At 31.4% G+C, this 23,730-nt stretch overlaps 1 protein-coding gene across 2 annotated transcripts in view; it reads left to right on the top strand.

Moving 5' to 3' along the window:
* The first annotated feature begins 794 nt into the window (after nucleotides 1-794).
* Nucleotides 795-23,730, top strand: part of LOC143071509 (xylulose kinase-like) — a 31,826-nt gene continuing 8,890 nt past the window's right edge. Inside the window, exons 1-12 of one of the 2 annotated variants that reach the window (XM_076245856.1) lie at nucleotides 795-929; nucleotides 1,210-1,292; nucleotides 2,362-2,431; nucleotides 3,919-3,999; nucleotides 6,163-6,249; nucleotides 6,762-6,854; nucleotides 8,114-8,215; nucleotides 9,754-9,885; nucleotides 11,167-11,226; nucleotides 11,960-12,041; nucleotides 14,606-14,646; nucleotides 22,090-22,205. In XM_076245856.1, coding sequence (XP_076101971.1) covers nucleotides 843-929; nucleotides 1,210-1,292; nucleotides 2,362-2,431; nucleotides 3,919-3,999; nucleotides 6,163-6,249; nucleotides 6,762-6,854; nucleotides 8,114-8,215; nucleotides 9,754-9,885; nucleotides 11,167-11,226; nucleotides 11,960-12,041; nucleotides 14,606-14,646; nucleotides 22,090-22,205 — 1,034 coding nt within the window. In that variant the 5' untranslated portion in view covers nucleotides 795-842. Of the gene's footprint in view, nucleotides 930-1,209; nucleotides 1,293-2,361; nucleotides 2,432-3,918; nucleotides 4,000-6,162; nucleotides 6,250-6,761; nucleotides 6,855-8,113; nucleotides 8,216-9,753; nucleotides 9,886-11,166; nucleotides 11,227-11,959; nucleotides 12,042-14,605; nucleotides 14,647-16,303; nucleotides 16,420-22,089; nucleotides 22,206-23,730 lie in introns of both variants that reach the window. The other variant, XM_076245857.1, reaches the window with a different exon arrangement.

The raw sequence follows: 23,730 nt of genomic DNA, 5'->3' as shown, positions 1-23,730 counted from the left end.
AGTTTCAAGTTGATTGGACTTCAACTTCATCAAAAACTACCTTGACCAAAAACTTTAACCTGAAGACAAAAACTTTAACCTGAAATTTGCACTATCATTTTCTATGTTCAGTGAACCGTAAAATTGGGGTCAAAACTCTTATTTGGCATTTAAATTAGAAAGATCATATCATAGGGCACATGTATACTAAGTTTCAAGTTGATTGGACTTCAACTTCATCAAAAACTACCTTGACCAAAAACTTTAACCTGAAGCCAAAAACTTTAACCTGAAATTTGCACTATCATTTTCTATGTTCAGTGAACCGTAAAATTGGGGTCAAAACTCTAATTTGGCATTTAAATTAGAAAGATCATATCATAGGGCACATGTATACTAAGTTTCAAGTTGATTGGACTTCAACTTCATCAAAAACTACCTTGACCAAAAACTTTAACCTGAAGCGGGACAGACGGACGAACGAACGAACGAACGAACAGACGGACGGACGAACGAACGAACGGACGCACAGACCAGAAAACATAATGCCCCTCTACTATCGTAGGTGGGGCATAAAAAGATTGCAGTCAATATAACTCGGAATATTTACGTATCTGTCCGTATTTGCTCTACACTTTTTATCTGTATTTCACAGTAAAGTGTATGAATAAATAAACTTGGACTCTCTTTAACCTTTTCTTCAAATGTAGCATACATGCATCAAAAGGTTCTGTCGCGTTAATTAAGTATTTCTGAATAGATATAAAATAAACTCACAATAAATATTATTATTTTTTTTGGAATTTTAATCGGGCTTTTGTAAAAGGGTGCGATAAAAATTAACACTTTAGTGAATATACCTGATGGTTGGGAGACGAAAACGACAAATATTTGGTGGTAACATGAGTGGAAACTCGATATATTTAGGATTTGACTTTAGCACACAGCAGGTGAGAGAGGTTTTCTTCAGTCAAAATATTTTAAGAGTTAAAAATATATGCGCCAGGTGCACTTGTTCTTGGACTTGTAAATAAATCATTAAAGGATATTTGATAAAATTGATATGAAATGGTGTGCCAACAAATGTATGGCTATGTCTATGGTCATATTGGTTCACTCCCTACACAGAACCCCAAAGAGAACTGATCTCTCCAGGAACTCCAGCTTATTTCATTTGTAAAAAAGGGCTGTCAGGGGACTTACTATATAGATGTTAATATTCATTTACAGATTAAATGTGTAGCAATTGATGAAGAATTGAATTTCATTTGTGAGAAAGCAGTTAGATTTGACACAGACTTGCCAGAATTCAAGTAAGATTATGCTACAACCAATTTGCACACTTCATAACTGTAATACATGCACATAATTGTATAACATGTCCATATATTTCAAATACATTTCATTCTAGTAATATGGGGACGAAGTCCCCTATTACAGTAGGAAATTTAATAAAATAAATAAAAAAAAAAAAAATCGGGAAAATTTCCCGAATTTTTCATTGTACTAATGAACTCAAAATCGTTCAATTTGTTTTTGTCGATTTTTTTAATTTCCGGATCTGCGCAGAACACTTAACTCTACTTCCTTCTTCCGGTCTTGTTGTCGTGAGACTTTGATAAGTCTAGTAAAATATAGGAACTCAAGGAACACAATACCAATATTTCATGTTTAATCATTCTTTGTCTCTTTGGTATGAATTAACGTTACCTGATGCATTGCGTTTATTTGTTTACATTGAACATGACGTCATAACTTAAATAACGTCACAAGTAAAATCCCCAACAACAGAACCAAAAATCGGAAAGGTTACGGTATTTTCGTTACTTTTTTTAACAAATATTTAAGTTACAAAAAAATTAATTTAAACAAACTTCGTCCCCATTCACAGGTAATGCCTGCCTCATATTATGTACAATGTACATGTATTTAATAGCCATAAATGACCAAGTCAGTATAATAGTAAAATACACTACATCTTGATTATTCAACCCATGTTTTTAAAAAAATAACTGAGAGAACAAATAGGAAACAGTTTGAGGTATTTTAAATAAGAAAAAAACTCAGAGCATGAATTAAGGTGGTACCTAACACTACAGGGAGATAACTCTGTAAAATCAGCTAAACGTTTTAATGACGTTGTGTTGTTAGGGATTATTAAGCTTCTCACTGATCAAAATTGGTGTTTGTCAAACTGCTATATAACCAGTGTAATTTTTCTGACAAAACGGTTGGTTCAAAATTTTTGAAATTTTTATATTTTTGTTAAAGGGTCAAAGTAAATACATTGTCAAAATTTTATGAAAATTAAACGAGCCAAATTAATTTTAGTGAAAGTGTTGGGTACCACCTTAAGGCTAATTGTCAGAATTTTTTTTTCAGAACACAAGGAGGAGTCCATGTACATGATGACAGAGTTACGGTAACTGTGCCAACAGCATTATGGGTCAAGGTGAGATGTAGTATAGTAGATAACGCACAGTTACATTACCTTTAGAATTAATGATCTACCATAGCAGAACATGTTACTTTTAAAATACTTACAACATTCTAGGTCAATGTTTAGTTTTCATTATTTGGTCTGGCTTTTATATAGTCTATAAGGAATAGGTTAGCTATATTTAGTGTACTAAATGACTAAAAGTGTATATATAAACTACATATCTGTCTAGCAAGGTTGTTTTGACCTCAGTGATTTTGCTAGCGCTCGTCACTTTCGTATTTTACGAAAGGGTTTTCTCATTTACGAAAGTATTTCAAGACAAATATATATCTCTTACTAAAGGAATTTAAATCGAAAAAATATAATTTTCTGATGAATCTGGACTTGTTTTAAATTAATAATCTACGTGTCACTTCCCGTTTTCGTTTCATTTTAAAACCGAAAGTAGGAAACGTGATCTATGGTTGATTTGTTTACAACCTCCTTTCAGTCATTATAATAGTTCCAAAAAGGATTTTACACATTTCCAAATTGATAGAAATGATTTCCAAATATCGATTTAGACCTTTTATAAGGATAATGATTATGGAGTGAAATAATCATTGCAAGTTAGTTTCTGCTGTGATTCCTTGTTTTAAAAAAAATAGAATCCAACTTTTGTTGATCAGGAATGACCCCTGGAACAAACTGAAGAGAAATTGTGAACTTAATTTCTGGATTCCATGTCAGAATCTTTCATAATAATGGCCAATACAGTCAAATCATACAATAACTGCCAACCATGCTGGTGCCTGAATCCCTTAAAATCTGACAAAGTCAAAAGATGAAGCTAGTAATATACATCATTGGTCACTTGCTTTTACACAAAATAAGGTTGATTTTAATAGCAAGCAAAAGTGACTAAAGACCTCAAAATCCTAGCTTAAACCCTGTTTGACCTCATTTTCATGGTTCATTGGTCAATGTTAAATTTTCATTATTTGGCATGTTTTTTTTGCTACTACATATGTAAACAATACATGTAGGTCAACTATATTTGGTACATGAAATGATTATAAAAAATACATATCTGTCTATCATATTCATGTTTGATTGACATCATATTCATGGTTCATTGGTCAATGTTAAGTTTTTTATGATTTTGTCTGTTTCTTGGATACTATTAGCAACCAATGTATCTTTGGTGTATGGAAGGATTGTAAGCTGTACATGTCTGTTTGGTAGGGTTTATTTGAAATTTATCTCATTATCATGAATCATTGATAATGTTCAGTTTATGTGAAACTTGAGGTAGAACCTTCATCTTTTAGAATTTTAACATAAAAGCAGGAGAGATATTCAGCATGTAGATTCTTGTATCATATGCTACACTTATGTTTTTATATATAATGTTACACAAGTTTATATGTTTATGTTTAATGCTCAAATGTATTTCTGTATTTTAGGCACTGGATAGATAACCTGTTATTCCTTTTGTATGTTTCTCTGTATTTTAGGCACTGGACATCCTGTTATTCCGTTTGCAGAATGGATTGTTTGATTTCTCCAATGTCATGGGTATATCCGGTTGTGGACAGGTATGGATTTATTGTATTCAAAACTTTTACAGATCAAAAGTGCAATACACAATTGTAACATAAACATTTGAAAATTTACAATATTTGAAAATACCTAGAATTTTTATTTGATGTACAAAAAAGTTATGTTCGTATTAATTTATACTTGTAACTACAGTAAGATTTTTATACGACCACAAAAAAAAATAGACCACAAAAAAAAGTCGTATACATGTATTGGTATCATGTCGTTGTCGTCTGCGTTGTCATCATCGTCAGCGTTGTCCAAAGACGGATGATTTCTGGATAATAACTTTAGTATTAGTCAATAGAAATCAATAAAATTTTAACACAAGGTTTATAACCACTAAAGGAAGGTTTGGAGTGATATTGTGGGGTTTGGTCTCAACAGTTTAGGAATTAGGGGACAAAAGGGTCCAAAATTAAACTTTTTTGGTTTGATTTCATCAAAAATTGAATTATTGGGGTTCTTTGATATACTGAATCTAACCATGTATTTAGATTTTTGATGTTTGGGCCCCATTATCAAATGCATCCACATTGAGGTCTAAAGGGTCCATTGAATTAAATTGAACTTTATTTAATTTCATCAAAAATTGAATTCTTGGGGTTCTTTGATATGCTGAATCTAACCATGTATTTAGATTTTAAATATTGGACCATAAAAAATAAATGTCCATTTAAAATTTTTAAGTTCTTAGACCACATTCATTCTGTGTCAGAAACCTAAGCTGTGTCAACTTTTTAATCACAATCCAAATTCAGAGCTGTATCAAGTTTGAATGTTGTGTCCATACTTGCCCCAACTATTCAGGGTTTGACCTCTGTGGTTGCAACAACCTGCACCCTGTGGAGCATTTTATTTTACTTTCAATACAGTTGTTTTTAAAGGCAGTTATTCTAATGGAATTTCTATGGTATTTTTAGATATGGTGTAGCTGAAACCTGTTTATGAAAACTTATTTTTCTGATAATTTACTGAATCTGATACAATTCTGTAGATAGATATAGGAAGATGTGGTGTGAGTGCCAATGAGACAACTCTCCATACAAATAACAATTTAAAAAGTAAACCATTATAGGTTAAAGTACGGCCTTCAACACGGAGCCTTGGCTCACACCGAACAACAAGCTATAAAGGGCCCCAAAATTACTAGTGTAAAACCATTCAAACGGGAAAAACCAACGGTCTAATCTATATAAACAAAACGAGAAACGAGAAACATGTATATATTACATAAACAAACGACAACTACTGTACATCAGATTCCTGACTTAGGACAGGTGCAAACATTTGCAGCGGGATTAAACGTTTTAATGGATCCAAACCTTCTCCCTTTTTCTGAAACAATAGCATAACATCACAACAAAGAAAAACATACGATAAAATATCAATTGGCAGACTTAACTCAATCAAAAAACGTATGATTAAACAATGAACAAATAAATTTGATCTGCGATATCTGAATACAAATGCACAGTTAATTAAATATTAGAGACAAACATTCATGACCAAAAAATCTCTGTGTTCTCTGAAATTTCTTATATCATCTTGGTAAACAGAATTATGAAATACCATCTTGATTCTAGTAATTATAGCAGCACATCCATAACACTATGTATGAGAAACTGATTTCAGAGAGCATCCTGTATTAGCAATAGAGCACCACATTACCACAATCCTAAGAGGTCTTAGGGATAACACTGCAACTTACAAGATTACAATTCTAAATGTTTTACATTATACATGAAATTGACTGTATATTCTGTTCTCCTTTGTGAAGTCCTGTTTAAGATTCAGTGGAATAAGATTTATAAATTGAATAATAATTGTGTAATTTTGAAACAATAAAAAGACTTAATTTTTGCCAATCCTATCTATCCCTGTCTGTTGTAGTCATTATAGATGTATAAATTTGAAACATATGTTTAGTTTTAGCTAGTAGAATAGTGACTGTGGAAGATTTGGTTAATGTTGTATGTAGGAGTACATATCAAATAAACATTTGATTATGTTTTCTTGTTGTTAATAGTTTATCGGCAGCTATAAACATTTATACCTCAATTTATGTTTCCTTGATGTTTAATGTATATTTGAAATTGTATGACCCTTGATGGCTGTTTTGCATGCTTTGTGGAACAATTTTTTCTCTCTCTTTGCAGCAACATGGAAGTGTGTACTGGAAAAAAGGATCAAAGTTGAAACTGAATAAACTAAAACCATTGGCTAGTCTACATGATCAGCTCAAAGTAAATAATGATAGTTTCTGAAAGCTTATGAAAGAGAACTTGACTTTAATGGAATACGGTTGTTATAGCTCTTTTCAATCAAATATTTTTGTTGGCACTTTTAAACATGTTAAAATATGTTATCAATACATATTTATACTAGAATAAAATAAATTGGTAATTCACATCATGGCAAATTTGAGTTTTCAACATATTAGGGCAGTTATTTAGAATATTCCTGTCATCAGGGGTAAAATTACATGGCAGCTGAAATTCTTGGATACATCAGATTTGTTTTCTTATATATATGTGTGTTTAAACAGCATGAAAATAAACAGTCTATGCCCACAAATGTACAAATAGAAGTTGATTTCTTTTTACTCCCCACTTCTACAGAAAATTTGGCCTTTAATTATGTCAATCTCTGTTACTAGATTTACAGCCATAGCAATGTGGTTCAAGGAGCGGTTTAAATTCGACAACTGTTAATAATTTTACATATACATGTAGTAACAGAATTTTTTTTTTTTAAGGATGGTTTTAGTGTACCAGAGTCTCCAATATGGATGGATGCCAGTACTATGACACAATGTCAAAAGTTAGAAGAAAGTGTAGGAGGTCCTCTGGTAAATATAATATGTTCAGTATGTCTTGTAGCTCTGTGAATTTGGACAACACAAAGATGCTATTGTGGAAGGGAACACAGATTATTTTACATTTATTGGTCCGTTTGCTTCAATCAAATATTAGGAATCTTATACATAATGCTTATTACCACAAAACACAGGTCAAGTTTGAATTTTGGTTGTGTCACTTTTGCCATTCTTGAGTTATACCCTTTACAAAGGGAAAAATTGTTGTATTTTTCATTTCAATTCTCTAAATAAAGTTTGCCTTAACTAAATTTATAAAACTTATACACAAATCTTATTATACCCCACCCAAGGAAGTTGTGGAGGGTATAATGTTTTTGACCCGCCTGTCTGTCTGTCCGTCAGTCCTGTTTCTTGTCATTGCAACTCCTCTCTTCTAAGAGTTAGCCCCTTTGAACTTTGCTTTAATGTACTACTGCAACAGTTTGTCATCGCAACTCCTCTGAAACCACACAACAGAATTTCATGAAACTTTGTAGATAATAAGGACATACTATGTAGATGTGCCTATCAACAGGAAATTACAATTAAATTTTTTTCAAGGAGTTACGCCTGTTTGAACTTATTTGCTTCAATGTACTTCTGCAACAGTTTGTCATCACAACTCCTCTGAAACCACACAACAGAATTTCTTGATTTTTTGCATATGGACAGGAAATTATGGTTCAATTTTTTTTTTCTTATACCAATTTTTTTCTTATTCTTATTTTATTTCTCCAATGACAATGTGGGGACGTCAGGTATTTGAGTGCGCTCACTAAGGTTCTTTAATTACCTCAAAACTCAGATCAAGTTGAAATTTGAGGCATCATATTTGTCCCATGGACACATTCCACATTAATTTTTACATACATTCCAGTTATGAAACTTGTATGGACTGAATCAATTGAGATTTTATTGCTGGATTATGTAAACCTTTTACCACCAAAGAAAACTTATAAATATACAAATAATACTGGGAATATTTTTGGGATAGACATGATATTGACTTGGAACCTATTTCGGTTTCATTTGACCAGGTCCAAATTAACTTAAATCAGATAACAGTTATTACAACCAGATGTTTGTAAAAAAAAAAATTGTTAATTTTCCTATTTCATAACATTTGGTTTGCATATATGTATTTCTTTAAAAAATATTTACTAGAAAATAAGAATTGTTGCATTAAACGTGTTAAAGAATTAATATAATCAAATGGTTTGTTGGTTATTAGTTATTACTTAATGTTTCAGAAATTGGCAGAAATAACTGGTTCTAGAGCATTTGTAAGAATGACTGGTGAACAGATTATGAAAATTTCTCAGAATGACCCTGAAACATATGCTAATACAGAGGTTTGTGTAACTAAAGAGTGAAATTCTTCTCAGTTTTGAAGAATAAATGCAATCCAATAAGACATTTTGTTTAGAAAAATAACTCAAAATTACCAACTAAATAGTTTTAACCCTTTCGCCAATGAGTCCCAGTTTACCGGGATTCACGCTTCATACAGCTGACGATTAGTCCCGTTTTACCGGGATCGGAATACCTCTTTTATATTTCCCGCTCAAAACAGTGCAAACATGAGTTATCTTTCTTTGATTAATACCCGGCTGAAAGTGTAAACATGGCGCTTCCGTTTGTTGAAAACCGTGTCAAAATCAGAGTAAATTTATGGAATTTACAAGAATTTGAAATGATGAATATTTTTTTTGAATGAATATGGAAGAATTGAAGCCAAACTATGTACAAAACACTTGGAATGGACATCGTTCAGTGTGAGGAATTTGTACAGCCTCATAAAATTATTCAAAATTTTGCCATTTTGGGTTAAAAAATTACGATTGGGGTCAAAGAGCAGAATTTTGAGAATTTCACCTAGATAATGCCGAAAATTTGAAAATTTAAATATTTTATGAGGAAAAAATTATCAAAACATGAACAAAACTGTGAACATGGTGTTAGTGAATGAAATAAATACACAAATAACTACAAATAAGTTTTTAACCGGATTTATGTGACAAAAATGTCGGTTATTGATTTGGGGATGTACGGCGGGCGGTCGGGCAGTGCATTAACTCATGAACCGTTCAACCAAAGCTTTTAAAATTTTAATATGTTGTTACTGACAACTAAATGAAGGTCAAGTTCAATAATGGCGATTTTGACTTTTACCGTTCAGGAGTTATGGTTCTTGAAAGATTGAAAAATCGAGTTTCCAGTCGTGTCCGTCCATTTACGCATGAACTGTTCTACCAAAGCTTCCCAAATTTTAATATGTTGTTACTGATGACAAAATGGGGGTCAAGTTCAATAGTGACGATTTTGACTTTTACCGTTCAGGAGTTATGGTTCTTGAAAGATTGTAAAATGGCGTTTCCATTCACGTTGTTGCATTTACTCATGAACCATTCAATCTAAGCTTTTCAAATTTTAATATGTTGATACTGATGACAAAATGGAGGTCAAATTTGATATTGACGATTTTCACTTTCACCATTCATCAGTAATGGTTCTTGTGATATTGCCAGGACACAAATAAATATTAATAAATCCGGTTTGCTGTCGTTGTGACAGCCTCTTGTTATTGACATTTATTATGATGATCTCCCACTTGAGTAAAAGTAGCCAGGGAAGCCATTGTCTCAGTGTAGCTTCTGTCTGGGCATCGGTGAAAGGGTTAAAAAAGGCAGAGCATGACTACATGTCATATTTATATTTTGGGATGCAAAATGTCTTCTGATTGGCTGAAAGATTTTGCCTATCAACTCATAGTCATAAATTTTTTCATATTACCCTGCGTCCTCAACACTTTTTTAATGAATTAATCCATTGGTTGTAATGAAATACCAAGATTTCAAAATGCATTAATTTGAAAAATCTTTGTTTTCAGAGGATATCATTGGTCAGTAGTTTTGTGCCAAGTATTTTGATTGGTGATTATGCTCCAATAGATTTTAGTGATGGAAGTGGGATGAATTTGTTGGACATCAATACTAAAACATGGTCTAAGCAATGTTTAGATGTAAGTTGAATATTTTGCCCTTACATAGCTATCTTCAGGATTTAGTCTAGATATGCATAATAGAATAAATAGAGTGAACAATCATCAACAGAAAAAAATACAGAACTTTTTAATTGCTGCCATATATAAAATTTGATATTTCTTATATCAATGTCAGTGTTTAGAGTTGAAGTTTGTGAAGGGAACTTTGATATCTGCTATTATTTGGTAAGATTGTACTGTGCGATCAACCTTTGACTTTTTAAATCAGAAAGTGACAAGACTATGTCCAGTAGTACCTTCATGATAAATCCTAAGTTGAAGTGAATATTTTTAAAATACAAGCTTGTTTTTTGTTTCTGTGTCTAACAAGTCTCAAATAATTAAAAAAAATCATCAACCAGAGGCTGTAATGTAATGATGTTCTTGGTACATCATACCTGTCAACCTCTGAAAATGAAAAGTCAGGTCATGACCTGCATTGAGAAAAAAAATCTCAGGTCATAACGCGTACGACATTTTGCGGGCTCAATTGAAGAACAAAAATATGTTTACATATAATTTATATAGTCAATATAGTCAATATGTATATGAAACAGTTAGAACATGTATACAAGTTTATTTCAGACTATTGTTATATTCCATAGTAGCAGACTTGGCATTCTTTAAAAGAACTGCACTTGGTTTCAGTTCATAGCAATGCAAATGTGTATTCATTTTACAAGAAAGAAGAGCACACAGTGAATCCTTATTAAGATCAGCCCTAAACTCTGTAGCTATTTTCTTTACTAAAGAAAATGCCCTCTCACTGTCTGCATTGCTGTTTGGCAAAACCAGTAATGTTTTAGCAAGTTTTGACAAAACAAAAAATCTTGGCTTGTTAAGAAAAATGTCATGCAACTTGGACATTTCTCCCCAAAATGTATCAATATCAGTTTCAGGGGAAGTGCAAAGTGGAAGTTCATCTAATGGGGTCAACTGATAGTCACTGAACTCATCTTGTAGCTGTGTTGTCTCTTCATATCGTTAAGTAGCTCAGGTAAACAGTCCTACATTTTGACTTTTGGTTACATTGAAAAAGACCGATAAAACCGAAGGTCGTATTACTTCTAAATACCGGAAACAATTCCGGTCAGAAATCCGGATGAAACGGGTAATGTTAGAAAATCCCGGGACCCGCCGGGTAAAGAAAAACTCCCGGGTGAGAGGTGAAAATAACGGGTGTCACCCGCAAAAAACGGGTGAGTTGACAGGTCTGGTACATGTTAAACTACCATATGTGAACTATTATTTCATTTTTAGGCCTGTGGTGAGAATTTAGGAGAAAAGTTAGGAGAACCTGTTCCATCACCCACTGTAGTTGTAAGTTTATAGACATATTTACACTTGTATGCCAATTTGTCCACCATTATGTAAAATCACACAGGTACCATCAACTTTGACATCACAGTTCCAAAAATTTGACATCAGAATTAAAAATGATTGTTTTTTGACGTCATTAGTTTAAATGGAGCAGTTCTAAGGCCTTTCAGAGACAAAATTCAACTAAATATCAAAAGTGTAAACACATTTATATGTGTATTGTATTTAATCTTTTTAAAAACAAATGTTAAACAAACTGCCAAACTGTCAATCTGTCAATTAGTTATTTGTTATTTGATTTAAGGAAGTTAAAAAAAATGTGTACAAGAAGTAGTTATATCATCTGTTTCTATAAATGTTTCTTTTACAATTTATATATAATATACAAATTTTTTTCTTGCAACCTGAATATAAAACTATTTTGTGTGTTTGATGTTTAAAATAACAACCACTTATATATGAAAAGTATAAAATACTGTTTATTGTTTTTTTTTTAATTTTTTTTTATGATATTCATTGAAAGCAAATTTAGTTGACATAAGTGCTGTACAGTCAAATTAAGTAGAAAGATTGAGATAAAAATGTTTGACCCAAGGAGGTAAAAACTGTACTTGAAAACAAATGAATTTATAACCAAGAAACAACACTAATGTTCTGCCTTTCCCATAATGGTATATCTTGTTGTGTCTTTATAACATTGATTATTTTTATTATTGTCATTGTTATATTTCAGGGAAATATTCATAGCTATTTCTGTGATAAATATGGTTTTCCTGATGAATGTAAAATTGTAGCATTTACTGGTGATAATCCCTGTAAGTAAACTATTCAAAAAATTAAAAGAAGAACAACAGTGTATCTTTAGGTGTAATACCACCATTGATTTTCTCCTATTAGTCTTTGTTAAATTTGCACTTTTCAAAAAAATATGCAGAATTTATCTTTGTTTCAAATAAAGAAATACTTGGCATGAGTAAAGTTTTATCCTGTCCAGTTCTATAGAAAAAAATTCACATAACATTTCATTGTATATAAGAAAATACCATCATTGGAAGTTAACCAATCAAATTTCTCCCCTTATTTTATCTGTGTACAAGGTTTAGTCACCATGTAACCTCAAGATTACAAAATTTTCTATAGAAATCCCAAATAAAAAATAATGGTGTTTTGAAATACCCAAAGACATTTGTTTATGACACAGAAATGGTTTTACTGCAATAAAATGTAGGATTAATTACCTACAACTGTCAAATTCAAGGGAATATTTTTTTAGACCTACTTTCGTATACAACAGGTTGTGATGTACGATGATTTGGTGGTATAACACCTAAAGAAGACATTTTTGTTCAATAAACTGAATGTGACTTTTTTCATTTGTAATACTAGTTATTTCAAGCATTTCCGTTAGGTTTTGTCATAATCAGTTCAATAGTTTGAGAAAAATTTAGTATAATGAAAGACAACATCTACAGCCATTCAAGCAAAATTTCTTCGACAAATCCAAACCAAGCCGCATCAAGATAGAATAGAGTGTGGACCAATAAATGATCAAATATCTATCTTATCTGCCTACAAACAGTTGTATATGATACACAAGATGATTTTTGGAAGATAAATACAACTAATGGACCTCTTTGTTTTCTTCATAAGGTCTCTTTTGGTCAATTTATACCTCTCATTTCCTCAAAATTTCAACCTTTCAGGCCAAAAAATAAAAAAAATGGGATAACTCTCACTCAGTTATGGTAGAAATGTTATGAGAAATGAGTAATTGAAGCATTTTAGCAGAATGAACAATCCATATAAAGGTTTACGGTCTCCAAGAAGGTTTCAATAAGTCCTTACGTAAAAATTTAATTTATGCCGCGTTCCAAAAAGGGACATAAAATATAAAAAAGAAGATGTGGTATGATTGCCAATGAGACAACTATCCACAAAAGACCAAAATGACACAGACATTAACAACTATAGGTCACCGTACGGCCTTCAACAATGAGCAAAGCCCATACCGCATAGTCAGCTATAAAAGGCCCCGATAAAACAATGTAAAACAATTCAAACGAGAAAACTAACGGCCTTATTTATGTAAAAAAATGAAAGAAAAACAAATATGTAACACATAAACAAATGACAACCACTGAATATACAGGCTCCTGACTTGGGATAAAAGGCTTCTCTTTTAGTAAATAATTTGTCGTTACGGCATTAAAAACAATTTCATCTACTCATAACTTTTATTTTTATTTATTTAAGTATTTCCTAGGAAAATGTTCTATCATAGCAGAATATAAGAAATAAGGAGAATAAGCCCCCCCCCCCCCCTTTAGTATGGCTTGTTCTGTCAACTGAATATTCATGGTAGAGTACTATTACAAAACAATTACATCATAAAATGTGTTATGGAGACTCAATTCACTCAGAATATTTCATTTTTTGAATTATTTCACTTTTTTGAATTATTTCACTTAAATAGCAAGAAATTTTAACACATGAGATTACTCACAAGGTCAAAGGTGCATGTACAGCTTCCCATATTAGGTGTAATACCACCATTGATTTTCTCCTATTAGTCTTTGTTAAATTTGCACTTTTCAAAAAAATATGCAGAATTTATCTTTGTTTCAAATAAAGAAATACTTGGCATGAGTAAAGTTTTATCCTGTCCAGTTCTATAGAAAAAAATTCACATCACATTTCATTGCATATAAGAAAATAACCATCATTGGAAGTTAACCAATCAAATTTCTCCCCTTATTTTATCTGTGTGCAATAGTCACCATGTAACCTCAAGATTACAAAATTTTCTATAGAAATCCCAAATAAAAAATAATGGTGTTTTGAAATACCCAAGACATATGTTTATGACACAGAAATGGTTTTACTGCAATAAAATGTAGGATTAATTACCTACAACTGTCAAATTCAAGGGAATATTTTTTTAGACCTACTTTCGTATACAACCGGATGTGACGTACGATGATTTGGTGGTATTACACCTTTAACATATTATTAAGTTTTCTGAATATCCCTGGTAATACTTTTTGTTAAATAATTGTTAGTCATATTTCTAAAAATTTAGATACTATTAATGTAGACATCTGGCTTACGTTTCAAAAAAATGTGTACATCAATCTTAAATCATACGTTATTAATTTGTTTTCTTTTTCTGAACTTAATATCTAGTATATTTTATATTTTTTCCATTTTACAAATAATTCAATTATATATTTAAGATTTACTTGATTTATATGGGAAAGCACTTGATGGCACAATTACACTTGCGTGTACTTAATCCAAATGATGATACATTTTTACAAATACCTGGTACCAAGGCAACGTATATATGCTATATATAGTAATATATTTGTTATGATTTTAGCATCTCTAGCAGGTCTGTCACCTAGGGTTGGAGATGTTATTGTAAGTATTTAATTGTATCTATGTACAAATGTACTATTCTCATTTATACGCTTTATGATTATGTTGAAGTCTTTAAACAAATTTCCATAACTAATATTGGGATTATTGAAGTCTTTTTAAAAGAGATGTGTAAAATGCCATCTTAAATTTGAATGCTACAGAAAAAGTTGTTTAAAGGAAATTTGTTTGTTCATAATTTACAGTACAATAGATATGGCTGCTGCTGTCTGTTGTTCTTTAATGAACCTGAAATTAAATTGCTATGCTTTATAGCTAACGCATGGCTAAAGATCCATTGAACATTTGAAAATTGTCTAAAAGGGAATAAATTGTATTGGTATCCCAAAAATAAGTCATCTGAATTAGATGTTGGTCTATATTTGCCTTATATACTGCTATATCTTTTATATGAATGTATAGTTATTACACATTAAGAAAGCTTGTGTGTACAATTTATTCTTCTTGTATAGATATATTACTGTAGTTAGTAAAGAATGGAAAGGAGACAATATATTTTGTGAAATTTTTGCATTACATTTTGACAATTTAAGTTCACATAAAGCTCATACCCTCCTGAAATTTGATATCAATTTTCATATGAGTATGACATACCAAATGATGTGTTTTCTTATCAATTGCTTATCAACATCCAGTTTATTCTATCACTTAAAGTACAGTGTAGTAAATTTACCCCCAATTTGCCTCATATGTGTTCTTGATTCACATATAAGAACTTTTCTTTACATTCTTTTTGGTAAACTATACAGTGTAAAACATATTTAGATCTGTCACTTATCTACTTCCACTCTGCCAGATACATGTCCTTTCTTGACATTGTTGCATATATACAAACTTTTTGGTGCACTTCTCTTACCCACAACAACTCATAGCTTTTAGATATGTTATACCCAGTTTGATATATTTAGGCTGAACTGTGTTATTATTTCGGTTCTCTGCTTTCATATTGTCTGGTAAAGGTATTTCATTTCATTCAAAAGCAAAGAAAGATATCAAGTTGGTCTCACCACATTTTGTTCAAACTTTCTCAGACTCTTAGCCATGTAATGCCATTGTGCACCTCTAAAATTTTTTTTATCAGAATTATTAATGGGTTTTTCAAAAGTAGATAACAAACGTTGGCATTACTTTATGAGGAAGTAGGCATATAAGTTTGTGAGCTTTGTTAGCAGCACCTGTAGTTTTATGAGAAATGCTTTTTAGATGTGCTGTGTTAAATATAGAAAAGAACTGAACTAACTTGCAATTGTCCTACAGACAATATTATTTTAAATGATTTGAATGAGTTACATTGCTACCAATTTCGATTTTCATCTCGCCTGCGACAAAAGTTGTGGAAGCTGAGACATAGGTGTTACTTTTCTGGTGAAAATGTTAACTAAACAAAAAGTACATTATTTAATTACATTTTTTGGCTACTCCATTAAACTTCAATATTCAACATTAATTTTGAGTTTTTCAATATAAGTACACCCATTGTGCATTTCAATAATAATGTCTCTAGGCAGTTTCTTGACATAATGTTGTTATGTTAGATTAACTTCCATGATCATGATGTTACATATTTTTCTACTCTTCAATGTCTTCATGTTCTGGCATGCTCACAAAGTTATTAGAACTTTTGCTCCTCATTTCATAGTTTAGTCTTGGAACCAGTGATTGTATCTTCCTTTGGGTACCAGATTGGCGACCAATTTTAATAGGCGATGCTTATATAAACCCTGTACATCAGGAGGAGTTTTATAACTTTGTAGGGTAAGTGTCTAGGTGGTGCACCAGTTATTTCCTCCCAGCATTGAGGCATTATATCTTCATCTTAATCCAGAGTGTATTACTATTACTAACACAGCTTCAATGGATTTGTGAAATAAAAATCATAGAAAAAGACAATCCAAATAAATTAAATTCAAATATTGAATTGAAATCAAAAGTTATCCGTTATAGATTTCATGTTTACATTTGCTGACCTTCAACATTCAAGAAACGTTCATTTGGTAAAAACACATCAAGCTGATCTTTGTATTAAGATTTTTGAAAATTTACAAGGTTGCAATCAGACATAATTTGTCCTCAAATTAATCGGTATGAAAATTCTTAAGTGTACTAAAGATGAAAAAAGTTTGGCCTAAAATGAAGTAATATTCAATAAATGAATGAATTGCTTGAAGTTTTGATGAAGATTGAATATTTTGGGACAAAAAAATCCTTGTTCCTGTTAAATTTGTATTTCATTAAGGCTATGCAATTAAAATAAGTCCTCTGTAATTCTAACCTATTATATATCCTGGTTGTTATATATTTGCATATTATGAATTAGTTCCATATATTAGAACATGGCAGTCATGGAGAATGTTTTTGTTTCCCCTCTATATTTAAAGGTAAAAGATAAGTCAACAAAAAGTTTCATTGAAGCTACACACATGTATCAAACTAATAGTAATCGACTAATATTTATGTAGCATATATATATATTCAGTAAAGCATGCATATTAAAAGGTCATGAATTAAATCCCCTTACACACATGAGAAAAAGATTTTCAGCTAAAATGTTTAGAAATTAATCTTAATTGGCCAACAGGAGTTCCATTTAATATGTTTATTTGGGATGGAGTAGAGGAATCATTAACCAGGTGCTTCATGTATTTAATTTGAAGTTAAGGTGAGATGGAAGTGGCCTTACAATATAGACAGATTGTTTTTGAAGTTTCAACATGTTGAATGGTTCAACTAACTAATATTGGTTTCTTTACAAAATTTGATCTATAGAATTACCACAAAAAATTAATGATATTATAATTTAAAAAAACAGATTGTTTTGTCAAGTTTTATTATTTTTTTCATGTTATGTTATCAAACTAGTTCCTTGAAAAAAGTTGCATCACAGTTATAGATATTTGACATCATTATAAAAAAAACAAGGACTCTACAGTGCTACATACTCACTAGACTTTAGTTCACTTTTGTAATTTATTATAAAACAAAATGATTATTGCATGACACCAGAAGGTTATTCAGAAACAGATAAGGGTTACTCAGAGACCAATACATGTATAAACTAAATACTTTTAAAAGGATTAAATACCTAACAGTTATTTGAAAGTTTGCTATAGCTTGCTATAGCTACTTTCCTTAGGCGTCGGCCTTAACTTCCGGTGAGACAGACTATTGCAATGTTCTGCTCCAAGATAATGTAGTACTAGTGTTCGAATTTTGTTTCTTGGATATTTTGAGTTGCTACTCGTTTTAAAAGATTACAGCTTGAATAAAAAAGGAATGAATGTTCACCGACAATTCAGATGAATTTAACTTCATTTTGAAAAAAAATATCACAAACACTGCTTTGCGGATCGGCCATTGGCTGAAGAGAAAATCAAAAGAAATCTACGCGAAACAGTGTTTCATTCACAAATATTTCATGAATGAACATTTTCCGGCACTATTTTTTACTATGTACGATATTTACAGCTGTTTATTATTGAATAAGTAAAAGCCAGAGTGTACCGAAAGAGTCCGGTATGCGAGTACAAGTTGATATTTGACCAAGTTGTCGGATAATTGACAAGTGATAATGGTTTAATTTATTTTAACAATACATAGGTGATAGAATATAAAAATAATCGATAATTATATGGCTTATGTCTCACGCCAAGGACGAGTAAAGATAAATACCGGCTTTAATAGAAAAGTGCATCGTTTTTGTCAAACTGACATCGATCTGAAAATTTTGCTGCCAAAAATCATTTGAAAACTTTTAATTGCGTTATTTAAATACTAGCTGTTTCAAATTCCAATATTATTGTGGATATAAGGACCTTTACTCGTTCAGCATGCTCAAGTGGATCAAACTGACAAGAGAAAAATATTGTCTTAATGACAATTAGTATCATAGCATCCGTATAATTTAAAAGCAACCGAGTCATCATATCAAGACTGAGATCAAGCTAAAGACAAGTGCTGTAGAAATTATTAAAATGATTTAATAACATTTGTACATGTTACTGACATGTACTAGCAAAATGGCTTTCTTAGTGCTTAACAATGCAATGGCAGATCTGAATTTTTTATCCTCACACTTTATTCCTGGGGCAGTATGATTCTTTAAGATTGACCTATAATTAACTATGTGTCGTCCTTACACAGAGGCAATGATTACTAGTATATCAAATAAATGGCTTAAAACAAAAATCTCAAATATCATTGCCTCAATGGTAATTACACAGCAGCAACTAAAATGTGTTACATGGTTATAAAGCACATCAGATCAACATTGTATGAATCTAGTGTATATAAACTTTTTATTCCTGAGGTCATACTACTATTTTTATGCCCCCATCATATTGAGTTATCATCCTTGTTTTTTCTGTAAGTATGTGCATACATCCCAAAATTGATTTCTGTTCTCTTACTTTAGTTTGCCAGTACCAAATTTTATGAAACTTATACGCAATGCTTGTATTAACCACAAAACACAAGTCAAGTTTAATTTTGTTGGCGTCACTTTTACCATTCTAGATGTAAAGGGGTGAAATTTTCAGTATACCATATCAAGTATATATACCCTTATATATAAGTTTGACTTGTAGCTTTCTTCGGTTATACATTTATCAGGTGAACATAATACGGTCTTTAGATTTAGAAGTATAGATATATAAAACATGAATGTGTCCATAGTACACGCATGCCCCATCTGCACTATCATTTTCTATGTTCAGTGGACCGTGAAAATGGAATCCGATACCGATACCAATAGTATATTCACCTGTTACCTATTACCTTATCTGTACGTTTCTCATCTGACAGCTGCACCACCAAACTGTGTATTTCGGATTTTGCTATGTACACGGGTTATAATCACAGGGTTGACACTATTAAATAAATTCAATCATTGTCAAATTGTTCCCTATTGAAGTATTTTAAGCAGTAAGACTTTCTAAGATGACTATACGAATACTAAAAATCTGGACTTAAAATAAGGCATATAGGTACAGTTTTCAATTTGTTAGCGGGCATGACATAAAACAGTGAATCAAAGAATTCAACTTTATTTATAACTAAATTAATAAATATAGGACAATGCTGTTGATTAAAAAATACTTCATTTCAAACCTTTTGTTTTCCGAATGATTAATATTACCAATAATTGATAAGTTTCAGGTCGACGGGTGCAAACAGAAAGATTTTGAAAGCAGAGAAAACTGTGCATCTTATAATCGGCATGACTTTATCAGATGACAATCCCAATACTAAAATAAGGCTCACCCATAGTTATATACTTTAATTCAGTCACGGACCCGCAATAAGACGGGTGTGTTCTAAGTTTCAAATTGATTGGACTTCAACTTCATTAAAAACTACCTCGACCAAAAACTTGAACCTGAATGGGACAGACAGACGAACGGACGGATGAACAGACGCACAGACCAGAAAACATAATGCTCATAAATGATAAAAAGTGATTTTTTGAAATTGCTGGCGAGACAATGGATTAGTTTGAAAAATCAAAACTGTGATTAAATACATATTTGAAACAGTACACGTCTATAACCTATTTGAAATAATACACATATACAGTTGCAAACTTTCCAGAGGTGCTATCCAGCACTTTGATTAAAATTGTAGTTGAAATTCTTGGTTTGTTTTTGGACCAATTTTGTTTCATTTTGAAACATAGTATATTGTTGTTTGGATGTATTGTTGATTTTAAGTCATATATATTAATTGACCACATGATTACATGAGGAAAAAAGGTATACATCGATCCTAATTAGTAGACAGGATGGACATTCAGAAATGATTTTTCTTTCCATACATGGTAAAACAAAGTGTGCAGTCAAAACTAGATACTCCTAAAACAGACCTTTGGGATAGGAAAACAATCTTTGTCTTGCTTGACAGAGTCAAAAAGCAAGACATAGGTTTCTGGTGTTGTCTGCGTTGTCAGCATCTTCAACAATGGATGAGTTCCTGATTAGGTCTAGTTAGTGGGGAACCACAAGTGGTAGGTCAATCATATTTAATATGTAGTTACATAAGAATTGGCACATCTCATTTCCATGAAGATTATTTGACTCAGCCACCTCTGAAGTAGTCTAATGACTTTGAAAATTGTGCTTAGTTAACATATGTTAGTTTTTAATTAGGTCAGTTCAAGGGGAATCATAAGTGGTAAGCCAAAGTTAATTGGTATTCAGTTGTATAAGCTTTAGCATATGAGCACATCTCATTTCCGAGCAGAATATTTGGCCTTGTACCTCAGACATGGTCTGTTGAAACTTTTGCTTAGTTTACATGTACTAGTTTGTGATTTTATCAGTTTAAGGTGAACTGCTAATGTTAAGTCTTGGTATGAAAATTTATTGACATTTGCAAGTATCATTTCCCTGGAGATTATATAGCTCCACCCCCTCTTCATGGTTCATTGACTTTGAAACTTTTACCTAGATTACATGTTAATGTTTGTGTTTAGGTTTGTTTAGAAGGAAAGACTTATAATAAGTCATTGGTATTTGGTATCTATGTACTAGCATTGGCGCATCTCATTTACATCGAGATTGATTAGTCATGTACCTCAGTCATGGTTCATTGACTTTGAATATTTGCATAGCTTATGCAACATGATAAAGTATTTCTATTTCAATTTCAACATTTTTGTACTCAAAATTACAAAAAAGGGAGACATATCTCTGTTGTAACAGTTTATTTTAACAGAGTTGAAGATAAATCCAAACACACTCAATAGTTCAGTTTAATTAACAAAATTAAAGTTTTAAAAGTTTCTCATTGTAAAAGAGAATGTGATAGGATGGAAAGGGAAGTAGTGATACACAATATCCCAAGTAATCGACAAAATTGCCTTGTGATTTATACACTTGAAAGCTTATGGGTTTTATTGGTTATTTAAAATCATTTTGTATATTTGAAATTCACCATATCACAATGGGATTCACATAAATCACTTGAAAATGTGGTTATAGTAGTACAAAATACATTGTGGCCATATCTAGTTTTAATTTTGTCTTAATTACAGTATTAATGTGCTGATTCATGGTAAATTATCTCTGAGCAAACTTATTGAATTTAAATTTTTGTGTCTTTTTGAATGGATTTTAGTATTTAAATTCATGGTTGAAATTTACCCACAAAATTCACGAAAAAATTCATATCCAATTAATAATAATGGATACACAGTATTAGATATATCACATAGTATATATCAAATTTTGAACAGTATTTTATCCTTTTTGCTTACAAGTTGAAGTAATATCCTTTTGCTTACAAGTTGAAGTAATATGCTTTTGCTTTCAAGTAATAAGCTTTTGCTTATCTTTTTAGTTTTGCAAAGATGTAAGAAAACATTTTTGTGCTGACTGTTTATTTGCTTGCCTTTTTCTGTAAACCTTGCTTAATTTATTCATTGATACACAGGTCAGTCTTGGTACCAGTGACACAGTTTTTCTGTGGATGTCACAGCAAAGGGCAGAAACCGAGGGACATGTATTTGTCAACCCAATTGACCCTAATGATTATATGATTATGGTTTGGTATGTAGAAGTGCTTTCAAAATAGAAATCTATAAACTTGTGTTTAAATTGACATTTATAAATTTTCATGTCCATTTTCTTGAAAGTCTGAATAACCAGTGCCATATTTACTATACCCAAGTGAAATGTTCTTTAATTTTTTTTGGGGGGGAGCTTAACCCAAACACATTCTTATTTACATTGGTTCATATAAAAATAAGATGTCGTATGATTGCCAACGTGAAAAGTATCCACAAGAGATCAAATGACAAAGAAATTAACAACTATGGGTCACTGTAGAGCCTTCAACTATGAGCAAAGCACATGCCACATAGCAATAAAAGGCCAAGAAATGACAAATGTAAGACAATTCAAAGGAGAAAACTAATGACCTAATTTATGTACAAAATAATGAACCATAAACAAATATGTTACACATGTCTGTCATATTTATTTATTGTAAATTATATTGTTAAAAATTAGGCTGTTATATTTCTGTTGTATTGTTTCACTCTCACTTGAGGCAAACATGCTACCACACAACCACCTAGGTAGTCACAATGATTTAGTGCTAGACATATTATCTATTGTTGGACATCTGGTTATTTTTTTGTTGTTAGGTTTTCTCATGAAACTATACTCCACATTTTATTTGTATGCATGCTTAATTTGATTATATTGGTCTATTTTTAGACAAGATTGAACATGTAAGAACTAAATTTATTTAGATTAATAACACTTCAAATAGTGGGGTGTGGCAGGCTAAGCAAGTAGATGTGATTTATAAAATTGCAGACCATTTTAACTGTTGTTGTAATTGATTTAGTTTGACTCGTTTGCAATATTTGACATAGCTGAATACCAAGGTACCCTCTTCAGGGGCTCTACCCTAAGATTCTCAAAGGTGTTGGTAAATTCACCATTTGGACTTTATTTAAAGGTTAAAGTTTTTGGTCAAAGTAATTTTTGATGAAGTTGGAGTCCAATCAACTTGAAACTTAGTACACATGTTCCCTATGGTATGACCTTTCTAACTGTAATGCCAAATGAGAGTTTTTACGCCATTTCATGGTCAATTGAACATAAAAATGAAAGTGGGAGTGGGTCATCTATGTATGATGGACACATTCTTGTTCTACATCATATATGTTTAACTGTGCATATATAATGACATGAATATGTATCTTTTTATAGCTATAATATGACAAATAATCATGTATGTTTAAATTTATACCAAGCTTTGTGACATTTTATATAATTCTTAACTAGTTTTGCTTAGTCAGAATTATATTTTACTTACTTGGCTGACAAGCTTAAACTCAAGTTTCAAGGGTTAGGTTTGTACAACTATGACCATGATGTATTGGTGAATATTCTTTGTTAAAATATTATTTTGGACTTCTATTTACAATGTCATCAAACTTAGAAGTGAATTAAGTAATATATCAAATAGTATGTGTCCAATTATTACTTAGATTTGTTTGCATCCCCCAAGATATGTACCAGCAGTCATATTATATGTATATGTTGTAGGATTTAAATTATG

This window comes from Mytilus galloprovincialis, chromosome 4 (genome assembly GCF_965363235.1).
Source record: "Mytilus galloprovincialis chromosome 4, xbMytGall1.hap1.1, whole genome shotgun sequence".
Classification (NCBI taxonomy): domain Eukaryota; kingdom Metazoa; phylum Mollusca; class Bivalvia; order Mytilida; family Mytilidae; genus Mytilus; species Mytilus galloprovincialis.
This window is presented reverse-complemented; position numbering and strand designations above follow the sequence as displayed.